This window comes from Plectropomus leopardus, chromosome 6 (genome assembly GCF_026936395.1).
Source record: "Plectropomus leopardus strain MGB_pleo_1.0 chromosome 6, ASM2693639v1, whole genome shotgun sequence".
Lineage (NCBI taxonomy): Eukaryota > Metazoa > Chordata > Actinopteri > Perciformes > Serranidae > Plectropomus > Plectropomus leopardus.
In genome coordinates this window covers 7,477,092-7,504,309 of record NC_142181.1, presented here as the reverse complement: position 1 = coordinate 7,504,309, position 27,218 = coordinate 7,477,092, and the positions used below count along the sequence as shown (strand labels likewise).

The following is a 27,218-nucleotide window of genomic DNA, read 5'->3' as shown; positions in this document are numbered from 1 at the left end:
CTAGTTTGGTTTGGATTTCAGCATAGGATTTGTGACATTAATTACACATCAACTTGAGATGGTTGCTGAAATGCAGCTCTCAGTGTGCTGTAACGTGTCTAAAGGTGTTATGTGAGCAATAAAGTCCCAGTTAATAGAAGTTAGAGCGTCTTTAGTTTTTTTTTACTGGGATGTATTTCCCAGTGAACTAGAATACTTGATCGATGTACAGTTACAAAAAGGATTCAAATCAAATCCTTTGCATTTGATTGGGCTGCTGAAAGTGGGCAGGCTTAGATGACGGACAGCCATTTTTTGGGGGCCTGCCATCACATCTTGCTGGCAAAGGGGCTAAAATGAGCATGTTCATCTGGGTGTTATATTTCCATCAATGCTGATCAGAGCTGGAGGTGATAAATACCTGCGACTACTGAAGAGGAATTTGACCCGTGTTTGAATGCTGATTATGATGTTACATTAAAAAGCCAGATATAAGCAGGTTTTAGTGGGTTAATCGTGCTAAAAAGGCATTTTTCTTTTCAGCTCGACCTTAAGCACAACACACTATGTATGAAAATATATGTTTACCATCCATGTGAGAGCTCAGTCAGGTTTTTTCTGGAGAGCAAACCTAAAATAACAGACTACTGCTGAATTTCAAAATGTTTCTTGTAAATCAAAAGCGTTGCATGTGTGGGCAGAGCATGACACTGTTAGTGAGTGTTGAACACAAGTGCCACTGCGACTGTATGTTCAGCCAAGTGACACTTTTACCATGGAAACAGATTATCTTTCCCACTACTCATTTCCATGACAACACCATCAAACATCCTATGGCAGCCATCTTGTATGTGTTGTTGGGAAATGAGTTAAATTTGAGCAGGTGTAGCCACACTATCAGGACCAACACAACGATGATGTTCCCACATAACGGAGAGATGCAGATTCATAAGGAGCCCCAAGGGTTAAATTCTTGCTACATTTTCAGTACCTAAATGTCAGGACAGAGATAGTCTGATTGTTTGACCGCAGGTTTCACACTCCTCACTGTGATTGTCTCCCCACCCACAGTACAGACAGTTACATAATTCTGTAAAAAACAAAAATGTTCTCAGATGAGTTTTCTTGGGCCGTGCAGTCTGACCAAATAAAGGTTTAGAAGCCATTGATATGAGAGCTTTAGAGAGTTATGTCTTGATTATGATGCTTGTACTCTTCTCATTGTTATACGTACCCTCTGGTGGTTCAGACATGGGGGGGCTCAGACAGTACATGTGGTAGCCTCTGTCACAATCGTCACAGAACAACAGCTGGTCCTGGAACAGAGGAGAATATTCAGAAAAACAGATGTTATATTGTGGGTTTTGAAAGAGCATGAATTTATTGTGTATGGTACTTGAAGATATGGATTTGTTTAAACATAAATCAAAGGGTAGAGGTGTGATATGCATATCCCTTGGTTGTTTTTGCGATTGAGAACCCAATCATACATTTGAATCACTGTTGACCATCTGGACTTTATTCTGTTGGACAGTAACAAATTGAGAATCAACAACAACAGACCTTCACAGATATCATTCTATACTCTCATAAGGCAAGATACATTAATAATCTGAGCTGTGATTTTTGTTTTTTGTTTTGTCTGCGCTACAGTTTGTGTAAATACCAATTCAGGATTGAAGAACAGCAAGTACAGCAAGTATTCAAGGTTGACACTTGACACAAACAGACAAACACTGTCTGTTTGAGGCAGGAATGTCGTGGATTGATGGGGATCAAGTTGTCTTGTCTTTAAACTGGCAATGCAGGTAGTAAGAAAGGTTACGATATTGTAACCTTAGTTCTGATACAGGCGGAGCCCTCTACTGGACTTTTTGGGTAATACTCCTCTAATGATGAGCACACAATTGCACACTGAGAAAAGCATAAACGTAGCCGGCCAATCTTGGCTAACTTGAAGAAGAACAGCGGCCACTGATGTTTGATTGTGATAGAAAGGGCGGCTGACTTGTATGGTATATTTCTTGATGCAGATGTTGTTGTCTGTCACTCCACTTTTGATTCTGCACTGCCAGCATGCTGTTTAAAATCACACACAGGAGTAGTATGATGCCATTGTTGTTTGGTTCTGTGTAAAAATGTAAAGGCGGCATGAAGAAGGGACTCAGTAGCAGCCCTATAGGACAATCCTTGTGTAACAGGGGCTCGTATATCTCTGAAATTTTCTCATGGGTTGAAATAGGTTTCATCCCTGTGGGACCAATTCGGCAGCAGAATAGCCCAGTGGTCAACCTTTAGCCAGAGGGATCAAACCTTCATACACGCATCTGTGAACAAGCCAGTGAATCTTAATTAGCTGCTGGATCACTGTTCAAAAAAGTGGATTCATTTAAGCATAAATATCTGTATCCCATAAACTTGCACTACCAAAAAACATTGTATAAAACATAAATTAAAGCAATGAATTTTAAAGTTTTCCAGTATTACCTGCTACAGCGTGTGTGTATGCATGTGTGCGTGTGTTTGTGTATGTGTGTGTGCAGCCACATGTGTTCAGAGCTAACATGTAGTATAAAGTGAGATCCTACGTCGTTCTCAGAGGTGCCACACAGACTGCAGGACTTGCACTCGATGCACTGCCAGCGATAAGTCCTCACCGCAGCCGTCATGTTCACTGTGAACTGCAGACAGGACGGGTGGCCTGAGTGCACACACACACACACACACACGCACACGCACACGCACACGCCCACACAATGTTTTTCACCATCACTTTCTGTATTTTGAGGACAGTCATCCATCATCTACCTATTCTATCTATCTGTCATCTTGTTTGCTCCATACGGGTGATTTATTTATATTTGAGGAGGAATTCAGCAGTGGTAGGTTACAGATGTGAACATGACATGACTTGGGAATGTTTGGACAGCATTTTCATACAGTATTTCATATTGTCACGAGCATTTTTTCCCCTGTATTTATAATAAAAAATCTTGATTTTGGCAAAATTAACATTTAACAACAGGATTTCAGTCACATCAGATAAAATCTACCATAAATTACTTTTGATTTGATCTTGAGAACTACAAAAAATGTTGTAATTTCAATAATACTGGTTGTAAATTGAAGGTACATCAGGAAAATAGTTTGTCCTTTTCCATTGTTATCCACTTCTCTTCCCATTTGAAATGAATTTATCTCTCTTTATACTACAGTTATTACAGTTTTTTTTTCCCGTGTACTGCGCTGCTGTGTTCCCAGGATCACGACAGTAGAAATAATGTTATGTCATCCTCGGTTCTCGACCTCCATTTGTCTTCTTTGTGAGTGGTTATAAAGAAGAGGACCATACCAGTGTTTTGCATGCTGCAGCCCATTCACTACAAATCACGTACATCATTTTAGTTCTGCTTTTTTATTTTCAGATGAAAAAAAAACACATGGAGAAAAAAATGTATACAGTACATGCAATCAAGTAGTAAGTACACAAATTCTGCACCATATACAGTGCAATCTCTGCATGTATACATATAACCAGAATATACAAGCACATCCCACAAACCAAAACAAAAGGAATTTATAATGAGAAAAAAATACAACCATAAAAAAAAATAATAATAAATTATACTTGAACTCTACTCTAATAAGATTTACTGTTAGCCATTCACAACCAAAATACATACTAAAAGAGACCATTCTCTCACAAACTCATCTAAACTCCTTGCAGCACATGGCACATGGTTTAAAAAGAAGAAATATATAAAAGTTTATATCACAATTGTAAAGTAAGTTGTTGTACAACAAGCCAGGACTGAAAGGCGTGCAGCAGACACGATCCCAAACAGTTTTGTGTGTTATGGTCAGACAAGAAGGTCACACCAAGGTTACATTTTATTAAATCCACTCATGTTTAAATGCCAAGGAATGTCTTTTTGTTTGACAACACTGTGATCAATGTGACATGACCACTTTAAATGAAAACAAGTGCCAGACTGAGCGTGAAAAGTTCATTTCTGACTTTGGAAACAGTAGTTTGACATAAAATGCAGTAGTGTTTTTGCAAGTCTAACATACTGCAGAGCATATAGCATCGTGTTTATTGCATATACTGGGAGCCTCATGCAATTTGTTAAATATCTAAATTTTTTTATCTAATTTGATTTATTAATTTGATTCTTTTTATTTTGTACATAATTTTACAAAATCCTGTTCCCAGCTATGTTTATAGTGTTATCACTCATGAGAAATGGATCATATTGTATATGAGCCAGCACCTTATTGTTAGGTGTTGATGTTTTAAAAATAAGCTTATAAAGTCGATTTAAATTCCTCAAGCATAAAAAGCGTTTGAGGAAAGTGAAATTATTTTTGCAAAGAAGATGTGAGTACATTTTACATTTATAGCCACTGTTTTCCAAAGCATGTCATATCGTTTTAGAAGTTTTAATGTGTTTTCTACCTTTCAGGCAGCCAAGGGTTTCTATACCTTTCCATACAGGAGGAAAATCAACTTGCAGAGAATAACTTAAGAGAATGCAAAACAGGGATAAGATCATGTATGTTTTTTGTTTTATCAAGTTACATTATTGATAATGTTGGAGATATTGGCTGTTGAGATGTCTGCCTTGTCTCTGATATAACTGAAGTAGATGAAACGTGACTTTTGGTGCTCAAAGTGCCAGAAACTACATGTGGAAAACTCAAAAGCATCGTCTCTTTCCAGAAACCTTAACCCCATTCTTCAAGATAATCCACAGTCTTTGTTGTAAGTGGTTTCATGGGAGAACTATTTCCTTTCTACCAAACAACACTGGTCAACTGTATGATTGCACAGGCAACGCAACATGTTAACATTAATAACGTCTTGTTAGGTAAATGATGCTAGGTGAGCTAGCTGTAGATGTACGCTTCCTCCTGCATTTTTTTGGCACATTGAGCACCACAAACCGAGTGCCATCTAGCTCCATCATATTGGAGAGAAGGCATCTCTACGGCCAATATCTTCTAACACTCACACCACAACAATGTGGACAGGTCAACAGCACTGCAGGTAAGAGGAAAAATATGTATTTTTGATTTTAGGATGAACAGTTCCTTTAAGCTCACTGCTAAAAAACACAAATAGAGTGAGGTGTCCCTATAATTTAAAACAAATGGCTTGCTGGGGTCACTTTCATGTCTCTGCAAATTGCTTTCCAAACTGCATTTAAAAAAAACAAACAAACAAACAAAAAACACTAGCTGCTTAGAAGGTGAGAAAATACCTTGGAAATCTAAAACATTACAGCAGATGTCTATTAATAAGGATACTGTACATGATTTGTAGTAGATGGGCTAAAACAACAAAAACACTGGTATGGTCCATCCATTTTAAGCGTAACAGGAATCAAAACTTGCATTTATTTATATAGTAAATACGAAATCTATACTCAACAAATGCAACACTTCAAAACTGTGCATCAACAGAGGACCGCCTTCCTCCTGCCAATCATCCCCTTCAGCGGTGCCCTACCTGAGCGTCCACAGTCCGCACAGGAGATAAGGTCTTCAGGACAGCCAGTCTTCTTTGAGCCTCCAAGGCAGAAGTCGCAGTAGCCGTTGGCGATCACTGAGCCGTCCGGTGCTTTCTTGGCTAGAAGAAGGAAAAGAAAACAGAGGGCAGGTAATGAAAAGTGGGACTTTCAACTTACTAAGTACATTTACAAGCACAGTTAAATCTCTGGCTAGAGCTCAGTGGGGCCATTTAACTGGACTACTGTCCTTGTCCCAGTATACAAACACCAGGGGAGAATCGATTTATTAATGGAAGTATGTCCCACTCGGCCACAGTAGGTGACATTATGCTTCCTTTCAGCTAGTTGCTATTTGACCTTCTTCCGTTTGACCAACATACCAAACAAGTTATCAATCAGAAAGCAGGTTGTATGTTGAACAGTAAAAATATGGATAATTTGTTGGTGCGGTTGATACCTTAGTCTTGGTTTTTTTTTTTTTACTTTTCTTTTCCCCTTTTTTTTTATGCATCAAAACCTGGTGCGTATGCGACTATGGAGCATATGCAGAGCGTCTCAGCCAGTTCAGGTCTGGTTGAGGCATATACATGAACTAGTAAATAAACCGCCAACCACATGTTATTTTAGTTCGACTTTGGGAAATCTGACCAAGTACAAATTTATTTGGACAAACGTATTTGCATGTATGTAAAAAGTCCATTTTTAGTCGGACTAAAACAATTTGACTTTTTCTAACATCATGTAAATGCACTGACTGTTATGAAATGTCAATGTCTCTAGACATTGGAGATAGGAAGACTGTGAAAGTAAGATCAACAGAGCGGCCATCACCAAGATGTGCTGAAAAACACAGAGAACTGTACTGACAGCGAGTGATTAGAGGTAAAACATTGAGATGTAAAGCAAAGAAGAAGAAAGGAGATCTGTAACTAAGTCCCTGTTGCCATACTGCGCACCATCCCAGCTGGGCACCGCGCTCTGTCTACCTCGCTCTCCTTTTCCATTTGTTTGCTTTGGTAAAAACAAGCACTGATGCAGGCCTGCGCTGGAGCCTGCGACTCACCAAACCCAGACTCAACTCGGTACAAGGAGAGGGAGGCACAGAGAGGGGTGTCTGCTGGAAGCCCCTGGGGTTTGGTAAATATTTTCAGGGATGGAGGAGGAGGAAGAAGTGGAGGAAAGAAAGGAGAATGAGCGTGTAAGCGTGTGCGTTGGGATTTTGCTGGGACAGACCTGCCGTCATGCTGAGCGCAGAGAGGCAAGCGCTCCACGTGAAGCCGTTTCATAATGATTATTAACAAGAGAGAAATTCCCCCTGCCTGCCTGAGTGCTGTGTGTGTGTGTGTGTGTGTGTATGCATTCCACGTCTACATCCCCATCTGTCTGTCTGTCTGACTGTCTGTCTGCCTCCCGCCAGTCTTGCTGCTGTTGATTGCATAATCACTTTAATGGAAGCAATCACATAACCACTGCAGACTATTTTGTATGTGCGCTTTCTTCTCTAAGATGTAACGCACTGGACGGCTCCTGCACAATGACTCACCAGGCAGCACAGAGCAACAGTGAATACAATAGAGATTACAGGTAGGCTCGCACTTATACATATAGGCACGCACAGAAAGCCATTCATCCTGCAGAAAGACTAAAGATAAGCACACAGAGGCACACAGACAGACAGTGCTGTAGGTGATGGTGTGTGTGTGTGTGTGTGTGTGTGTGTGTGTGTGTGTGTGTGTGTGTGCGCGTGCGTGCGTGTGTGTGTGTGGAGCGAGAGACAGAGAGAGGTCATTAATCCATCCATTTCAGGGTGGAGTTTTGTTTGGCTGGAAGGGGAGGGGGCAAGTATAGAGGGTGAATTTGATGGAGAAGAGTGTGAGAAGGGAAGGAGGAGTGAGGGAGATTGGGTTTCTACTCCACAGGGTCTGGCTTTAATCATCTGAGAAATAAAATAATAATAAAAAAAAGCCCTCTCTGATCAGGATGAGACAGACAGACAGACAGACAGACAGAGAACAGGGGAGGGGTGGGGAATGATGAGCTGTACCTGCTGCTGCAGAATTCAACAGGAGTGCGCTGAGCAAGAAAAAAAGCAAGAGGCTGTCATCTATACTGTGAGAATCTAACTGCAAAGGACTTCACTGCTGGGCTGTGCACTTTCTGATGTGGTGCAGTGATGAATAACAAGGTGAAGAGACTGTATCAGCTCTAACCATCATTAGGAATAATAATCAAATGTACTTAAAATATACTCCTTACCAGGATGTACACAAGGATTTTCAGTGCGACAGATACATCTTATGCAACACATGTATCTATGTAAAATCAGTATTTTTTTAAGGATATGCTGAACTGATATGACCATGTTTTGACCATGAATGAAGACAAGCTCTGTCTGGTAACTTAAAATAACAACTCACACAGATGGCACATCCTCCTAGTTCTCAGTAACCTCCTTTTTCGTTAATAATATGAGACCTTGCTTGGATCAGCTTTTTTTTTTTATTATGAGAGTTTCATTATGGAAAATGACATTTACATTTACATTTACCGTGGTCTTTGATATCATATCACTGAAAAGATATCATGATATTGAATTCTGTATAAGGACCTGAAAACATGATTGTTATTACTATTTTTATTACTATAGTAGTAGTAGTGTGGCAGTCAAGTGCACCTAAACTAAGACCAAGTCATGACCAAGACAAGACCTTTGCGAGTGTCACACTGCTTGACACACTTGGTATTATATACATATGGAACATGCAAACCGTAGACAGCATTGGCATGTATGTATATATATATATATATATATATATATATATATATATATATATATATATATATATATATATATATATATATATATATATATATATATCAAAGGCATTGCAGAGGTAAATTCTATATGTGGGAATTTTTTACTGAGGAGCTGCTGAAATCAACTTCGTACAGGACGCACTAAAACACTAACTAAATCGTGGAGATCTCAATTTTGTGAGATCTCGACAGACCGAGACAAAACTAGCACCTTCTCGGTGGTCTTGAGATCGAAACCAATCTCGAATACTACAACACTCAGTAGTTGTAGTGGTAATGTAAATGGGTTATACATGACAATTGTTGAAAATGAACAAAATACTTCATTCAAACATATTCCTCAAATGCTCCTGTCCACTGAGGTTAAAGGAATAGTTTGGATATTTTGAAGTGGGGCTGTAAGAGGTATTTATCTATAGTCTAGTGTATTACCAATAATAGATGGCACACCCCAGTCTGGAGAAGCAGACAGGAGTACCGATACTGAAGCTAAGCAATGTGCTGCTGTGGACAGAGGCAGCAGCAAAATGCATTTGAGTCACCTAATAAAAGTGTATGCTATATTTTCACCACTTTGCCTTGCCACAGGCAGCCCTTTCTGTGTGGAAGCCGTTATTGGTTAGTTTTCGATACAAATGGTAGTTATATGAGCAGATTAATTGCTTCAATTTCCCTATCGAAATCAATGTCTGACAGCAGGTTAAAGCAGTGAAGACATTCTTGATATAGCGTACAATTGATTTTATTTTAGGTGAAACTTTGTTAGCAGGTTAAAATATGTTTTGTTGCTAACCCCATCCACAGCAGTACATTTCTTCACTTCCCTGATGGTAGTCCAAGCTGGGGACGTGCTGACTGACATCTAGTGTGTGTAATACACTGACTATGGATAAGTGCCTCATATAACCCCACTTCAGAAGATCTGAACTAGCCCTTTAATGTATGTGCAACATTGCATGGCAATTCACCCAACAGTTGCTGAGATATGTCTGTCTGAATTAGACCATTTCTAGAGTCACACCATGAGCATGGCTAAAGAGTAGAGAATTGCACCTTACGTGCAAACTGTGAAGAAGTCCTGCTCCATATAGTTGAGGGACAGGAATAAAGTAAATACAGAGCAGAACAATACTGGAAGAGCATACAGTATATAAGTGTATTTACTTTTTTAAGAACAACAGAGCCAGCTGTTTACCGAGTCTAGCAGAAGGATGTATAAAGCTGCAGAGACATATGTGGCGTGCAGCCCTGGAGCCAATGCAAACACGTTTTTGTCTTCTTGTTCTGGTCAAATAAATTGCTTTTATCTTCGCTGCTTTTATTTGGGCTCTCTGCTGCTGATTGGGCCTCTCAGTCCCTGGTGGGATAAACTAGACAGGCACACATGTGGATAGCCGCACACACATTCAGGCTGCATTTTATCTGTGTCTTCAGTGTGCTACGCTTAGGTGTGTGTGTGTGTGTGTGTGTGTGTGTGCATCTCTGTTTGCCTTTGTAGTCGTGCCTGTGTGCACGTGTGAGCCTGCATGTGTGTGCGAGTGTGTGTGTGTATGCGTGCTCGGAGGCCCCAGAGAGTGAATCAGCAGGTCCTGACGCATGTGAGTGAGTCGGGGCTGCCCGCTGGCCTGCCTGCATGGAAGAAAAAACTCCATCAATGATTAAACGCCTGCGGCCATGTTTCAGAAGCCGCCTGCAACCACAGACACGCCAACGCCGGCAAAGGGAGGGAAGGGAGGGAGGACAGTGATAGAGAGAGAGAGAATAAAGAGGAGTGAGCTAATGAGCAAAAATAAAACAGATATAAGCCAGGTGGAAATAAAAAAAGAATGAGAGCTAGAAGAAAGAAAGATGGCACAAGTCAGGTGCTTCTTTTTTTCTCTTCCTTCCTCCTAACCCCCTCGTTAGTTTTACCTCTCCTCCTTTTCTTCTGTCTTTACCTCCTTCAGCCACCCTCCTCCTTTCCTCTCCTTTTCTTTTCTTACCTCCATATCTCCCTCCTTTACCTGACCCTCCTTTCCTCTCCCTCTCCTCTCTCCCTCCCTCCCTTCCCTCCGCTCCTCTTCCAATTACCAGGAGGAGTATGAGCAGAACCGCACACTTCACAGCTTTCAAGTGTTGGAGAGAGATCCTCCTGGGAATTATCCAGCAAGAGATGAATCCTCAAATGCTCCTCACCCCCCGTCCCCCCCTTCCTCCCCCAACACCTACCCTTCCTCATCCTTCTTCCTCCTTATAATTTCTCTCTCTCTCTCCCTATCTCATTTTCTCTCTCTTCCTTCGCCATGCTGCTCCTTCGTTACCTTGCCTTGTTATTTCGCTCTCTGAGCTGCCACTTGCCTCTCTTCCCACTTTTTGCAAAATAATTGTATATTCTTACAATTCTCACTTTATTTTAACTTTTTTGTGCCTTATTTATGTATAAAGGGATTTGATGAAGCAGTTCTTTAAAAGGCATGACAAAAAGTTTTTCTCGTCAAATTGAGATTTAGAGAGAGAGAGATTGAGATTAATTATGTTTTTTTTTTAGCGTAAGAAAAAGAATAAATTAAAATAAACGGTGCACAAAGGAGAGCGGACATTGACACAAAATCTTGTGTCATGTTTGTCATTTTCTACTCATAGCTCCTTCAGATTATATATCGTCATCATAGATGGATGAAATAATTGTTTGGAATAATTCCACAGACACAGAGCACTATGTCAACGTGAAAACCATGTATGTCAAAAAATTTTCATTAGGTCTGAAATACAACCCTGTTTTCATCATTGCATTTATCAGATAATACAATGTATTTTAATGGTTTATTTAGCTTTAATAACGAGGAGAATGTTCACAACGCACAAAGGAAATACTTGATCCTTTTTTTTTTGTTGAAAAAATTTAAATCATTTTAGTTGAACTAGACAGGGCAGTTTTTTCTTTAACTTATCGTTTTTAAATATTGATTGCACAATATAATAGATGTTTATTTGGGTTCCCTATAAGTCTGGCTTTCACCATGCAATTCAATCTGCCATTGGGGGCAATTTCTATTATTACACCGCTGTGCAAAACAACATCGGAATAACGATGTCCATGACAGTTGTGTCCATGCACCAAAGATTTTTTATACACATGTATTATTTATATATACAAAGTCTGCCTCCTGTCTTCATGTGGTGTTTGGACAGATAAAGCTATTTACCCACTCAGAATTATCGAAGAATAGCAACAGATCCATCGGAATAGATTACTCGCTAAATCGCTAAATGTACTGTAAAAGTAGAGTAAGTCATTCTGCCAGGGAGGAAAGATCTACGTGCTATGAGAGCAAAATGTCATCTGGATTATTGTTTTTCACCTCTTAAACCCACTGCAAATGTGCATGTGGTGTTTGAAGGTCAATCTGAGCAGTGTCAGATGTCCTGCGTGCACTGAGTGGCCTGAGTCCGATGGCGGTATAAGGAATGTTGTGGTTCAGCCATGTCTCAGAGAGAATCAGGATGCAGCGGTTCTTTGGGCGTTGCTGCAATGTTACACTCAGTCAAAGCCCATGCATCTGGTTGGAAATGGATTGCACATTTACGAGAAGGATGGTCAGGAGCAGTGGTGCGGTTTGGTGTCTTTAGTTTTTATTGTAGCCCTGCTCTCCTACCTCTGCTTCTGCTTTCACCTTTCCCACTGCCGCCGCTGCTGTCTTTCTTCAGGGATAGTAGCCTAAACTTAGTAACCTAAACTGATCTCCTCTTTCTGATGATCTCTGCTGGTATCTGCTCACAGTCAAGAGGTGATTGCATGTTTTGCTGATTTTTAGGAAGAGTTGTTGTAAACTAGGTACACCATAACATTACAGCCCAAAACAAGCATTAGTAAAAAACACAAACACAGTAATAAAGAGGAGCTGCTGCATATATGTGTGCCGCAATATTGTCTGCTGGTGGTTATTGCAACAGCAACACCAACAATAATACGCTATGCAGCAAAAAGTTGAAAATTTGGACATGCATGGTTTTAATTGGCCATCAGCAGTTACTCTATTTGTGCTGCAATAACAGCTCTGTAAATTACGTTTTAGACATTTTGAGTACAAAGTTGCAGAGTGTTTTTAAAAGAAGACTGCAATAGAAACGAGTGAAAATATTGTAAAAAAAAAAATTATTTGAAGATTATATAATTTATGGTAACCTGGTAAGATACCTTATCGTGTGTAATCAAGAACAGGAGCAAGACAAAAATAAATAAACTTTCAAAAAGTAGAGGAACAAAAGTCATGACCTGATGTCTGTATCCTCATCCTGGCATTGTCCCCCATTTTCCTCCTCCAGTATCTTCCTTTCGGTCTAACTTCTCCACCTCCTCTTCCTCTCTCCCCTCACTCTCCCTCCCAGACTTTGACCTGGAATCAATACCGCAGCCCGACTCTGGATGGTCGATAATCTCATCCTCTGGCCGGCTGCAGTGGAAGCCTCATCAACTTAGTGCTTCCATCCGAAAGGAATTACCCCTGCCACACACACATGCAAACAAATAGGCTCTACCTGTTGACTTTTCTCACTTTTTCCTCCACCTTACTTTTTTACATTTTCTCTTCTTTTCTCCCTGATTGTTCTGTCTCTATGCCTGCACCATGATAGCATATTAAATTTGCACATTTAAACTAAATGAGGGGATTCAATGTGCATCTTTAAACTACTTGTCTGTTTTTTTCCTGCCGCTTAGATACGCATAAAGGTAAGCTCAGCCATCGACTTGCAGAGATGCAAGTTGCCGTGGCTACCATTATCACAAAAACACAAAACTTGATTAATCAAGGCTGAGGTTTCGATGGGGATTAACAAGTGAAGGTTGAGTGTGAGCTATTTCACTTTCAGAGTGTATCTTCACAGTTACCCAAAGCAACAAACACTCCAGCACTGCAGTCGTAGCTGGGAGGAAGGGGCGAGGATGAGGAGGAGGTGCAAAGGTGGAAGAAGAAGAGACTAGGGAGGAGGGAGGGAGGGAGGGGTTTCCAAGAAGGAACTAGGCAAGAAGGGAAAGAGAGAGGGAAGAAGAGGAGGAGGAGGAAGCACAAAGAGGAGAGAAGGAAGGGAGGTGAAAAAAGTGGCTCCCGTTGTATCGGAGCAGTGGTGTGTGAAAACACACACTCTGCACTCCTGTCGCCTCGCTGCTTAATGAGGAGAGCCTCTCAGGAGTAGCGCACGCACGTACAAACACAATGAGAGCGCACGTGCTCCTACAACCACACACATACAGTAGAGTGCCAACACACACACACACACACACACACACACACACACACACACACACACACACACACACACACACACACACACACACAGAGATTTACAGCCATGCCTTAGCATAATAACTTTTGCCGTCCAGTTTCTGTCCCATCCCCCACTTGCTCTCTTTAACATGATGAATGAGAGTCCCTTTAACCCTTGTCCAGCCACACATACACATGATTACAGTCACATATTTAACAAGAAACAAACGGACATATTAAGAGCACACAAATGTGTGTTCACAGACACACAAAAGCCCAAATGCTCAAGGAGACATATTCAGTTTTTTTTCTATGCAGACAAAGAGCCAGAGATGCAGTCAGATGGAAACCGTCAGTCACAGATGAAAAGTCACCGGCTTCCTTTCTCTCTCCCTCTGTCTCCCTCGCTCTCTTCTTCCTCTCACTCTTCCTCCCATCCTCTTCCTCTTTGCACTTTCATGCGTTCTCATTATTGACGCTGCTCTCTGATTCGATCTCTTCTCTGCGCTTCATTGTGCTTCATCTTTTCCCTCTCCTTTCCTTATTTGGTCTCTATCTATTTTTTTCTCCTCTCTTCCCTCTGCTTTACTCTCAAAGAGGAAATTGGAACTCTTTCCTGCAATCCATCTGTTGTCACACTAATGCCTGCGCCAGTACTATGCTCTGTTTTTCCTCTGCTTTTCCCCCCATTTCGGCTCCCTTTCCATCCCTACACTCTCCAAACCTACCCCACCCCTCACCCTCACACACACACACACACACACACACGCACGCACACACAAGTACTACTTTCACTCATGTCCAGTCAGCAGGTTGCGTAACTCCCAGTGCATTGTGGGTCTGAATGCATGCATTTGCTGGTGTGTGTGCGTTTGCAATGTGAGCTTGTGTGCAGAGATGACATTGCAAAGTAAAGAGGACAGAGGCAGTTTTGGTGCATAATAAAACTTGATCTATGGCTGCTTTGTAATCACACTGACCCGCGGAAACAGACACACACACACACACACACACACACACAGAGTACATCGGACTCTGCAGATACGTGCACATTTAGCGAATACGCACACATGCCAATATATCACCCACGCGCACACGGACACACTGACTCCTCCATAAATCATGCATTTAAAGAAATCACACACAGACACACACAGCCAATGTGTGTGCACATACTTTGTGCACATTTTGCACACACTTAAAAAGAGCCACTTAGCCAATGCGGGCTCATGTCCCTGACGATGAAGAGTTAAAATGCAAATAATTAATCCTATTTTGTTCCAGGAAGAGAACCGGCTGGGAATGTGACTGTGAAATCCTGTTTGAATTGTGCCCAGCCTCACATGGTCCACTATACTGTGTGAGCTCCTTACTGTCATGTGTCAAAAATGACCAGCTGGCCTAAAGCGAAACACAGGGAGAATTTTTTAAAATAAGTGGAATGAATTAAAGAGGAAATCTGCATCCTATCATTTGTGGCATATTGGCACTGCAATATGGAGTTTTGTGTTTCTGAAGGTGGTGCAGTTTCCTTTGTGTGTTCAGTCATGGTGGCTATCACTGCTTGTGCTAACTACTAATTAGCATTTTATTTCAAACAAACTGGAATCATTTTGTGAGGATTTTCCCCAAGAATGGCACTGTTATCTGAGTTTAGATGAGAATATGTCAAAGTTTTCATAAGTTAAATCAATATTGCATTACTCCAAAACACATGTGGACATTTATATCACTGTATAAATTATTTATGCACACAGCATCTATGAAACTGTTGCATTTTTTTGTTCTTATTTCCTCAACTCCTCCTGACTTACAGTAACAGCTACAGTTGGTCACAGACATTGAAACAGACAAGCAGACAAACAGGGATGGATGGTGGGTGAGGGTGAATTTGGGGTGGTGTGGGAGCTTATCCAAACATGGCCAAGACAACTGAATAACACAAAACAACCAGCCGGCAAGCCACAGCACCACATGTTAAGAAAGAATACCAAATGAAGCAGACTCCGATATTACTCTGCCTTCACCATTTCAACTGTCTGGGGGAATCTATATGATGAATCATGAAGAGATTTTTTCTTCTGCTATAACTCTCTGCTTCTCGCTCTGCTTCTGTCTTTGTCTGTTTTCTCTCTGTCCTATTCTTTATGTTATCCTTAATGAACTCCTCTGTGCCCCCTTCGCTGCCGTTCTCTGCTATACTTCAACTTCTTCCATTCTTCTTCTCTCTTTCTCCTCTTTTTTCTATTCTCCCCATACCTCTCCTCCCTCCCTCTCCTACCTTCTCTCTTTCTCTCTGTCTCTCTCTTTTCAATGTACATAACAGTGTACTCTTTAGGAGGGAGCCCTGGTGGTATCTATGGCAACCGGATTGCTAGGCAACAGCCAATTCTCCCTTCCTTCCCTGCGCCGTGCAGCAGCGGCAACAATCAACCAATCGAAAACTGAGGAGGAATGCCGGTGTACGTGAAAAGTTCAGAAGACATGCAGAATGCTCTGCATGCTCTCTGTTTCCACATGGGCTGATCTGACGTGGAGAAATGTTACATGAATGAGCATAAAATCTACAACTTTTTGCACTAGAAGAGAAAAAAATGTGTTATTATACAAAATAAGCCTGAAAAATACAAATTTTAAGAAAGAAAAATATTTTTTTTCCCTCTGAATTTGAAACATATAGCCAGTTTGTTGTGACTCTGCACACACTAACAAATAATAGGCAATTTTAGGCACACATGTTCATTAAAGCGATAGTTCGGGTTTTTTGAAGTGGGGTTGTACTGGACATTTATCCTTGGTTAGTGTGTTAAATAGAATAAAAGAGAGTCAGCACATCTGAACTTTGGAGGTGCAGGCTGAAGTCTGTGATGGAAGCTAAACAATATTGTGAATGGAAGTCAGCAACAAAACATGTTTTAGCCACCAAAAAAAAAGTCCTGCTTATACACATCAGCATCAGTTTGAGTGGATATTATCCTGAGAGTATTTTCATCACTTTACCTTCCCATCAGACAGCCCATTTTGAGGGGGGAAGCTGTTAATGCCTTTAGTTCTCCTGAAAACCACCAGACTCCAGTAAAAAGTCATTTTAGATCACTGAACACGGGAAGTCCTGGTGTGCTGCTGCTTCGATCAACTAGATAGCTTGTTTTTTTTTTTTGTTTTTTTTGATTTGAACAAACCATTTTAAATACCAAAATAATACAATAACAAAAACAAATTAAATGTTCGAGGCCGATGCTAGACCAGCAGCTTTTATGTTCTACGACATTAAATCACTGTTTTTCTCAGTGGAGTCTGGCTCTGAGGTGAGCGTTATGGCTTCTTTTGCCTGTTGTAAATCACTGTCTTAAGGTAAAGTAGGAAAAATAGTCTAAATATAGCATACATTTTTAAAATACATACATTTTTTCTAGGTAGCTAAAAGATGTTTTGTCGCTGCCCCCCATTCACAGCAGTACATTGCTCAGCTTTCATGGACTTCAGCCTGCTTCTCCAAACTGGGGGCGTGCTGACTGCCGTCTACTGTATGTAATACATTGACTATGGAAAAGTACCTCATTCAACCCCAATTAAAAAAAATCTGAACTATCTCATTAACATAAAATTTCAATGGAGCCAATTGAAAATAATTTTAAAGATATCTCAGTTGGTATCCTCTATACTTCAAATTTTGAAGTTATTTTGAAGCTTTGTTATTACACTTCAGAGCAAGATGAAGCAATAAATCAACAAACATGAATTTAACTTTCAGAGCAATAATAAAGCCCACTTTTTCCAACAAAATCACAGTCCAAATTCGGTGGCTCGGAAAAGTTTTGGTGGCAATCAGTATTAGACACAGAGGCTTAACAGCTTGCAATACCCAGTGAACTGACAAAGACTGGTCTCAGTAGAGAAACACATCTGTATCTGCCCAGCGACATTGCTATAAATGGCTACGTAATAGCTAAAGCAATAAACACAAGAGCTGGAATCTTACCATTCTTTAAATCCAGAGAAAGACAAATAGATGTAGAGAGAAACAGAGAGGGGGGAAAAACAAGGCAGTGGAGCACATATGGAGTGACAACAGACAGAGTGGGGAGTGGCCATTTTAGGTTCCTAGTGTTGTTTTATATTGATGTTGGTTGATCAAAATTCGTCCTTCACTCCTCTGTCTGCAGACAGTGGGAGGAGGACAGGGAAGCCATTTTGAGACACAAGGCAAAAAAACTGGAGAGAGGGGGAAAAAAACCCCACAACAACCGACAATAGTGAGTAGGAACAGAGGGACGCTGACCTTCAAAGGGCTCAATTACATGTCACACACATACACACATTCAAAGTTGGGCACGATCGCTCATACAGCACATTCACACAGCTCGGCTGCACACACAAACACGCCAAAACACATGCATGATGTGTGCATTTTTAAACACAATGAGGCACACACACTCAGAGCGTCCCCGCTGCTCCACACCGTAGGACCGTCTGTCCGTCCAGATAAAGTGGCCTCTGAATCTCAGTTCTGATTTGAGGGGGGGTTAATGACAACTATCCTCCCCCCTTTCTCATTGTCCCTCTCTCTTCACCGCTCTCTTTCTCTCTGTCTGTCTCTCATTCATTCACAGTTGCTGTTTTTCTCAGTTTGTGTCCCTCTTGCAGTCTGTTTATCTTATTCCTGCTATTTTCTTCTCTCGTTCTCATTTACCTCTTTCTCTCCCTCTTTCTCTCCACAAAACCAATTTTCAGGTGGACACTGCAGGGCCGACCTCTAAAGTAAACATCCCCCTTATTCATCCACTTCTCCTCCTCCTCCTCTTCTTCTTCTTCCCCCACCCCTTCCGCCATCACATCAATGCCAAAGGAGACCCCCCCTCCCCACCCCATATCCAGCTCTCCCCCCCTCCTTCCCTCTCCACCTCCAACCTTCTGTTTGGAGGGGAGGAAGAAGAGGAGTAAAAAAAAAAACCATGGTATGTGGCGCAGTCATGAATTTTAATGGCACTGCTCATTTTAAGTAAATAGTACATCAGCTGGGATCCAGATATAAGGGGAGGTTTGGTAGTGGTGGTGATGATCAAGGGGAGTGTAGACGCAAAACAAAGAAATTAATTGAAAGGAAGCCCAAAGTTGGATGACGGATGAAGCAAAACAGGAGGGAATGGAAAATGAGGAGCAGAGAGGGATGGGCTAGGAGGGTTAAGTGAGGATGCAGAGCAAAGGGAGAAGAAGGAAGTGGTGAAGGATGGATAAAGAGAAAGAGAGAGAGAAGGAAAGTCTCATCTCCTGGTGGAATAATCTCTCATTTATCACACTGATGGAAAAACAGGGAGAGAAAGGGGAGCTGGACAAGGTTCGGAAAAGACAGTTTTGTAGTTTTCGAGATAAGTTTCGGCTTGTATCGTGGATGCAGCATGCATGTTCATGCTATAGCGTCTAGACGGCTTTTTGAGCCAGAATATAGCATGAATTATGCATGCAGAGCTGCTCTCATTCTGGGGAGCAGTGTTAATATTATTACATATGTGGCAATATACCGAAGGGTGAAGGGGGGGTGGAAATTGGGGAAAGCTGTAATGGTGCACACACACATTAATTCACACTCACACGTATGAACACACCCGCAGAGCCTTGCAAATGCATGTGCACTTGTGCATGTGGACACACACATACACACCAAGCCAAAAGGCTAAGCTTCCTTTTTCATTTCAGCAGAGAAGATTGCATTTTCTGAGGCTGTGTGTGTGTGTGTGTGTGTGTGTGTGTGTGTGTGTGTGTGTGTGTGTGTGTGTGTGTGTGTGTGTGTGTGTGTGTGATTACTGACTGTTTGGGAGGGAGTGATGGGGGATATTAAACGATTCAAATGCTGTCTCTCTTGCTCTCCTCCACTGGAGAGACCTAAGACTGCAGCATGGCCACACACACACAAACACACACAAACACGCACACACACACACACACACACACACACACACACACACACACACACACACACACACACACACACACACACACACACACACACACAAATACTGGGCCAGTCTGTTCTGTCAGACAGGCCAATTTAAAAACACACACTGCCAATTAACCGAGAGGCAGCATAGTTTCAGTGTGGACATTGTTGTAGTGCGGCATACACAGATAATGTGGATATGTATGTTTTTGTGTTTATCTGCCTTCTTTTCGGCGCAAATTGCTTGTTTTAAGACCGGGAAGGAACAAAGAAAGTGGTTGAATCGTCTGCGCTCCCGTTTCAAATGTCCACAGTTATTTCTCCTTTTTTTTTTTTTTTTTTTTTAGTTTTAATAACTGTCGCCATTTCACTAACGATTGCTGACCGAAACACAATCACCCGCAGGATAAATGCATACTATTGTCCTTAAAATAAGTGCTCAAAAACGAGCAAAGCACGCAGACAGAAGATAACGCTGAACAAAAACCACACACTGATAGAAAACTGGCCCTGAGGGTGAAAATAAATAGCCACAAGAAACAAAGACGGAGAGCAATTTGGTTAGTGTGGATGCTGCAGCTGACAGGAGGGGAGGTTTGGGGTCTGAATCATGAACTGTTCATAGAAACCTAAATATTTGCTCAAGCTGATGTTTGCTGGCATTTATTGTTTTCTTATGGTGCCCATGATACATTTAGCAGAACCTTTGTAGCCTTACACTAAGTGCAATCTTGGGATGTGTACCCGCAGTACTATTAGAGTGTGCATACTATACTCTACCATTCAATGCTTTTAAAAGTGCAAGTGATTGTGGACAATTGTGCTTTAATATTTAAATTCATGCACAGACCTGGATTCCTCTATGTGCTACAGTCTGTTCCTTTGTCCCTTCTCTTCAGCCACATCCCCATTTCCTAACTGAGACTTCCCTACCTGTCCACCAGATGTCCTAAGACTTTTTCACCAGACTTCCTCATTAACCTGCTCACCCGTTCTCACTCCCCTCATTAGTCTCTCGCCATTTATACCTGCCCACATCCTTTGTGCCTTTGCTTGCTCACCAGCATTGCTGTTTAGAGTTTTTGTTGTTTCCTGCCTGCAATTTAGACTCTCTGCTTGTAAAACTTATATATAAATATATTTCATATATATTGAAATATATATTTCAAATCTTCACCCACAAATTCACTATTTGTAGAAGAAGTGCAATGTTAACTTCAGTTTGTGAGGAAAACTTCGTTTTTCTTGTACTTTTCTTGACTATTGTCTGGAGGGAGGAATTCATGCTCATTCAGAATCATGTGTAGTGTGTGCCCTGTCTAAGCCATTTTCAATACATCCCAGAGTTCTGCTTCATCTGAGTTTGGGTCCCTCCAGTGCTTCTTGCACTCTCCACCGTGACACCAGGCTTTGCACTCGGCCCCTTTACAGCTTCAGGAAGTCTGCCAAAACTCAATAACTCTTACTTCCTGCAGTTCATCTTATTAAATATAAGCCAAAAGTCCCATAGGGAATGATGTGACCAATATTCAGTGGGAGTAAATGTCCCTGAGCCAGATGTACATGAGCCATTTTTCATGATGGGCATTATAGCTTGTCAAACACAGGTGTAAGTAATAACATTTATAGTGGCCACATTCCATTAAATTGTTTCATGTAGTGCCAGGACATGGTTGATATATGCTGGTTTATTGGAGCACCTACATGGAATGCAGCCATCATCAGTGGAGGAAGGACAACTTAAAAATATTTAACTTTGATGAAATGACAGCTTTGCAGACAGTGCTGTTCCTTCAGAAAGCGATGGCACTTTTTATGCAACTTGTGAGACCTTTACACCTCAAGCCCAGAGAATGTTGATAGTGGATGATTCTGCAAAACTCCAGATTAAATTAAATGAATTTTTTTTTTTTTTTTATGTCCAATGCAAAACTTTTTCAAATTCTTGCCTTGTACAATAGCTGCACAAGGCAACTACAGTGTTTTTAAAGTCACTTGCAGGTCTGTCCTCTGCACTCGAAAATGCTACACATCAATATCCACAACTTTATTTTCTGTCTTGACTCATAAAGGCGCATGCTAAACCATGCATAGAATCTGAACTCTGGCATTGGATGTAAAGTGTTTGGTGTGGAATTGTCCACATTGACTGTAATTCTGAGGATAGCGGCCCTCAGGATGGGATAAACTAATGGGGATGATCCCTTTGACATTGCCTACTGCAATAACTGCAAGTTATCCTTAGTGCCAATGATTTGTTGCTGTGAGTTAAAGTGAAATGTATGATACCTTGTATCCCTCAAATCGAGACAATAACTTATTTCTATGCCAGCAGCTCTGGGAGGCTTTTCTTACAGATGACTGGTAGTGCTTTGATCTAAATGCTAACATTAGCCTGCAAACTTCCAGCAATCTTCATGCGTAGAGGTGTTTTTACCATCTTCACCATCTTAATTTAGTGTGTTACCATGCTAACATTCAAGTAGAGAAAAGACAATCGAAATGTCATTGGTTCTGTTGGTATTTGGTGATAAATCAGAACACAAAAAAATATGCAATTTTCATTTGATGATGATGTCAAGAAATCACCAAAGTGCTCATAGTTCAACCTGAAGAGAACATGAATGTTTGTACCGAATTTCATGGCAATAGCTTGGCACTCAAAACAATGAATGCAAACTTCATGATGGTGCTAAAGCAAATTTCGGGGGATCAGCAAAGTAAATAGGATTTATCGTGTGGAGAACATGAATGTCTGTAGAAAATGGGAAACCATTCACTATTGTCAAGATATTTTACTCTGGATCAAAGTGATGGATCGTCCAACATACTTATGTTGCCATTCATAGAGCGATGCCCCTAACACAGCTAAAACGGCTTGTTTTTTGATTGTATTAATGTATGACAACATCTGTGCCTCTGCCTTCCCACATTTACATACCTCCACTGTCTGGCAAGAAGTGCTGGAGGCATTAGTGAGGAATACCATGGGTCTTCATTACTACCTCATGATATTCTGGACCAGTGCATTAATGGATAGTCATTAAGCCGCTGATGGCTACAGCCATACTGTGCACTGTAAATTGGAAGGTACATACAGTAGAAGTTGAAATATAAATGTAGAGTGTGATGGCAATTACTGGAGTGTATATGACTGGTGTTTGTTCACTGACAGTTATTTAGAGCTGATGAGTGTTGATTGAAGAGCTGTTTGTTCCCTCATTGAGTTGATGTATTTTTGCAGCAGCTGTTGAAACTGTCTGAAGTGTTACATCAGCTCAGAAAGGTGATGACTGATTGCAAATGTAAAGGTTCACACCATTTCAGTTCCTCAGAGTAAAAGCAATACTGATCTTTTTGCTGTAATGTGAAGTCCATATTTCATCATACCCAATGTTTTTCACCATCATTTGTCCTTCTACTGCATGCATTTTTTTTCTATGCGTTATTATCGAAGGTAATGTCTATATGATTCCCTGTGCTTGTCCAAGAGGTCTGTCAGTGAATTTAGACAGACAGCGAAAGATTAAATGCTACATTGTTAAAAAAACAACAAAAAAAAACAAACAAAGTTAGCCTTGGGGAAACCATACAAATATTGAGGCATCATATGTAACCTTCAATAGTCTTGGAGTCACATATTTTGGCGATCGACAGGAAACAAGTGTGACAATCATGCTGTATCCCATGTCAGATACCGACAGTTATTCTTGCTATTTTGAGCGCATGTTAGAACTTCTGTTCCAATTCCCGCACCTAATTTTGAACTTTTCAGAGCATTTTGACCAAAAATAACTTGGTTCAGAACCAAAAAAAGTTGGTTTAGAGCTGGAACCAGAAAAAAAAGATCAGGTTTGAGTACCTAGGTGGTGCACTCAAAATTGTCAAAAAGTTCAGTATGGATAGTTGAACACTCCTCACCCTCATTGGTCACTATGTTGCCTTAGTAGCGGACATCATCTCGCCACATGCATTTGTTGACATCACCGTAATAGCATCCCAGACCATAAACAGCTGACGTGCAAGGATACCCTAAACTGCTGACCGAGTGGCGTGATTTGACAAGTTCGGAGTGAGAACGTGTTGGTCGCTGACAGTAAACAGGGACCAAAGCTGTTGTCCTGTCGACAGAATAGCAATAAAAAGGTCTATATGATCTGTGGGCAACAATCACTTTTAGTGTTTAGTTGCACTATGCTGAGCAGAAATAGAAAAATTGTCATATCTTACAATTGTCATTTTTTAGTATGTGTGCAATGGCTGTGTTTGATTTGAGAAAAAAGCTACCCTGTCAAACTTTGCACACTATGCAAGTAGTAAGTGCACTAAAGGTAGTATCCAATTTGAGAGACAGAATCAGTGTCCAGCACTGTAAAATATATATATGGAAAGTGTCCATGTTGTCATTGTCTCTTCATAAGTTCCCATCTGAAACTGTAGCTGCATGAAGCCATTTCAGCCTGTTCACCAAAGCCAACATCTGACCCTTAACCCAGGTCAAGAGTTGTGCCAAGAAGCCAAGCCGCCTGATTTACGGTCACCCATTTTGATTGACCACAAAACACAGTTTTAACCTGCATCGCTGCATCAGTCTGGAAAGGGAATCAGTGAGAGCTGAAGAAGTCAGCTAAACCCGGTACTCCACTGGGAGAAATCTTATCCTTCATCCACACAAGTGCACACTTTGGATTTGGCTCAGTCAGCACTGTAACTATCTATAATGCTGCAGGAGGAACTCCAGGACGATCAATAGTTCTTGATAATATTCTGAATATTTAGGATTGTTGGAGGGACCCTGAAACAGCTAAAACCAAAACTCTCCACATGAAATATATAATGGATGATGACTGACAGCTTTACGACTATAAGTAAATTTAATATTCAGACAGCAGACTCACGCTTGTGGTTGTTCTTGCGCTGGAAGGGTAGTGTGTGTCGCTCCGAGTCTTCTTCCCCCTCCTCATCTGCCAGGTGTGTGTGAGTGTAATGGTAACTCAGCCCAGGGCGGTTCTTATAGCGCTTTCCACAGACTATAACACACACACACACACACACTCAGTATAAGATTACTTCTGTAAAAGTTAAGAATAAAAAATAAGGAATAACGAAATAAAGTTGCAATGCTCACTGTCACAGACGTAAGGCTTGTCTCTGTCTTCAATGGCAGCTGGCTCTTGTCTCTTCCTCATACCCCCGACACCGTAGGCCTGCAGAGACAACACACACACACACACACACACACACACACACACACACACACACTTATAAGACCTCTAACAGCTGCATGCAAAGTCACACGTGCATAAGATACAATCAAAAAGTTTGAACTTCCACACTTCTCACACAAGTCCTGCATGCACACACATACACAATAAATAAAGCGTATCACCCGCTCACTTGTGTGTTCATATGTCTACACACACACACACACACACACACACACACACACACACGTTTGCATTCTAATCATCTGCTCTCAGTGTAAAGCTCCACTTCTAGCAGGAGGGGGCTGATGACACCTAGCAGGGGAGCAACAGCTCCAATTAGCAACCCTGGTGTCTGTGTGTGAGCATGTGTATGTGTGTGTGATGATTTTCAGAATACATTGTTAACACTTGATTATCTTCCCATAGGAAGCCCAAAAACAGTGGGGAAAAAAACTGCCTGATCTAATCAAAGTTGTAAAAAAAACAAAAAAAAAGAAGGTTGTCACAGCATGATTTGTATCTCTGGATCCTGTTGCATTTAGTCTCTGCAACAACTGTCGGTTTGTCAAATGACATTTCACCACAGACTCGGGAATACAGAGAATCTATCAAATCTATCAAATCTATTATAACCTCAGACCAAGAAATAGAAAATGTGCTAATCTGTGGATGCAGTTAGCACAATTTCTGCATGTGTGGATTGGAAGCTTTAATTTAATCCTTGTAATATTTGTTTGAAATCAGCAACACAGGGCTCTAACTGATGGGTTGCACGGATGTCGCAGATTCCATCTAAGTCTAAATCAGAATAACTTAAAGGCTTTCATTTTATAGTGTAATCTACATCAGCGCTCCTTATGCTGTGTGTCTGACAGGAAAGACTCTGAACTTCAACACCACAGTCTGACTCTGAGCTTCATCCGGGTCAAGTCCGCAGAATCTGGCTTCCCCAGCTTCACTTTTCAACTCTAACAACCTAACACTTTCTTTTGTGGCTTGTCAGTTCATTATAAAATGACCAGAGAGAAAACAGAGATGAATAATGAAATGTGTTACCCGTGCTTTGGTACGGTTTTTGCGCTTCGGGACGTCTTCCTCCATTTCGTCCACCTCCAGCTCATGAGGGAAATCTCCGACCAGCAGCTTCTAGAGATGACATACGGAGAGAGTGAGAGAGGTAGATGCACTGTCAGATGCAATAGTTTCCTTTTCTTTTTTCCTTTACTTTTCCTCTCTTTTCTTTCCTTTCCTCTGAGACATCTCAGTCTCTACTTTTGCCTTGCTTCACATGGACCCATGGGTGGTCATGAAATTGCAAAACTTCCTGCTGTTTTTGAGAGTATTTGCATAATCCCAGTACTTAAAACAACCTTAAAAACAGAACCATTACCACCAAATATAGCCAAATGTGTCTCCATTTCATTGCAATAAACGATTCAATTTAAGACTCAATTAAAGGGCTACACCATGCAATTTAGTATTGCATTTCTGTAAGTTGGGGAACTCACAAGGGATAAGAAAAATAATCAAGCAGCAGAAGACAAGATACTCTAATCCTAATCTTAAAAGATGTTTATTGTGGCTATTGCAAAAAAGAGCATTGATATTCTGGTTTCTGAATCATGAGAAATCTGACAAAGATAAGCAGTATGGGAAGAGTTAAGTGTGCACATGGAGCTATGTAGGGGCAGAGTGTTGAAGCACTAGCTGGCTGGACAAGCCCCGAGCTGGGCTGGAGTCAGGGGAAACCCTGGATTAGAGGCCCTGAACACTTCTCTATCTCTCAAAGGGCCACTGTGAGGGCCATTCACTCAACTGCTGATTGATTAGCTGTCTGTCTAAACTCGAGAGCAACTGCCTCAGGCTGGTGAAATACTCCAGCCAGATGGGCATGAAGTTTTTGCTCAGAAGTTGCAGAGTGGAACATGCTGTGTAGAGGATGGCAGAAAGCAAAGCGGTGGATGGACTTCCCTTAAAATGTCCTGGAAATAATTGTCGTGAGGTTGGTCTCTGAAACACAGGAGTGGAATCCCGGTACAAGAAAAAGGGGAATGACTGCAGTGCAATCACACACAGTCACAAGCACGCACACACACACACTCGATGCCAGGAGGGACTTGTCAGAGCCACGGGAGCCTGTGTCACCGCCAAAACACACACTCCGACAGAGACAAAGGCAGAGACAGACAAAGAAGCGCAAACACAGAGGGTAATACAGACAGATGAAAAGAGACAGACAGCCTGACATAAGAACAAGACACAGAAAACAACAAAGTGCAAGAGAGAGAGAAGAGAAAGAAACGAGAGTCTCACCTGACACTCGCTCATTGGCTCTTCTTCCTTGGTTTCTACCTTCTTGTCCAGGGTTTCCCCAGCGAGCAGCGACTCCAACACAGGACCATCTGGGATACCCCCCTCCTTCTTTAGAGAAGCCTCGTAGTCTGGAGAACGAGACAATTACAATCACGAAACAGCGGAGATCTCGCATTCATGCTGACATGCTCAGTTGAGCTGACAG

General features: G+C 41.3%; 2 protein-coding genes across 2 annotated transcripts in view; one reads left to right on the top strand and one right to left on the bottom strand.

Moving 5' to 3' along the window:
* The window catches only part of LOC121943542 (zinc finger FYVE domain-containing protein 1), a 70,926-nt gene that overhangs the window by 11,662 nt on the left and 32,046 nt on the right, over positions 1-27,218 (top strand). The window lies entirely within an intron of this gene.
* The window catches only part of dpf1 (double PHD fingers 1), a 47,962-nt gene that overhangs the window by 5,006 nt on the left and 15,738 nt on the right, over positions 1-27,218 (bottom strand). The window contains exons 5-11 of the mRNA XM_088078608.1: positions 27,014-27,141; positions 25,757-25,846; positions 24,622-24,700; positions 24,392-24,523; positions 5,492-5,611; positions 2,568-2,680; positions 1,214-1,295 (exon numbers count right to left, since the gene is read on the bottom strand). Of these exons, the coding sequence (XP_087934734.1) occupies positions 1,214-1,295; positions 2,568-2,680; positions 5,492-5,611; positions 24,392-24,523; positions 24,622-24,700; positions 25,757-25,846; positions 27,014-27,141 (744 nt within the window). The remainder of the gene's footprint in view (positions 1-1,213; positions 1,296-2,567; positions 2,681-5,491; positions 5,612-24,391; positions 24,524-24,621; positions 24,701-25,756; positions 25,847-27,013; positions 27,142-27,218) is intronic.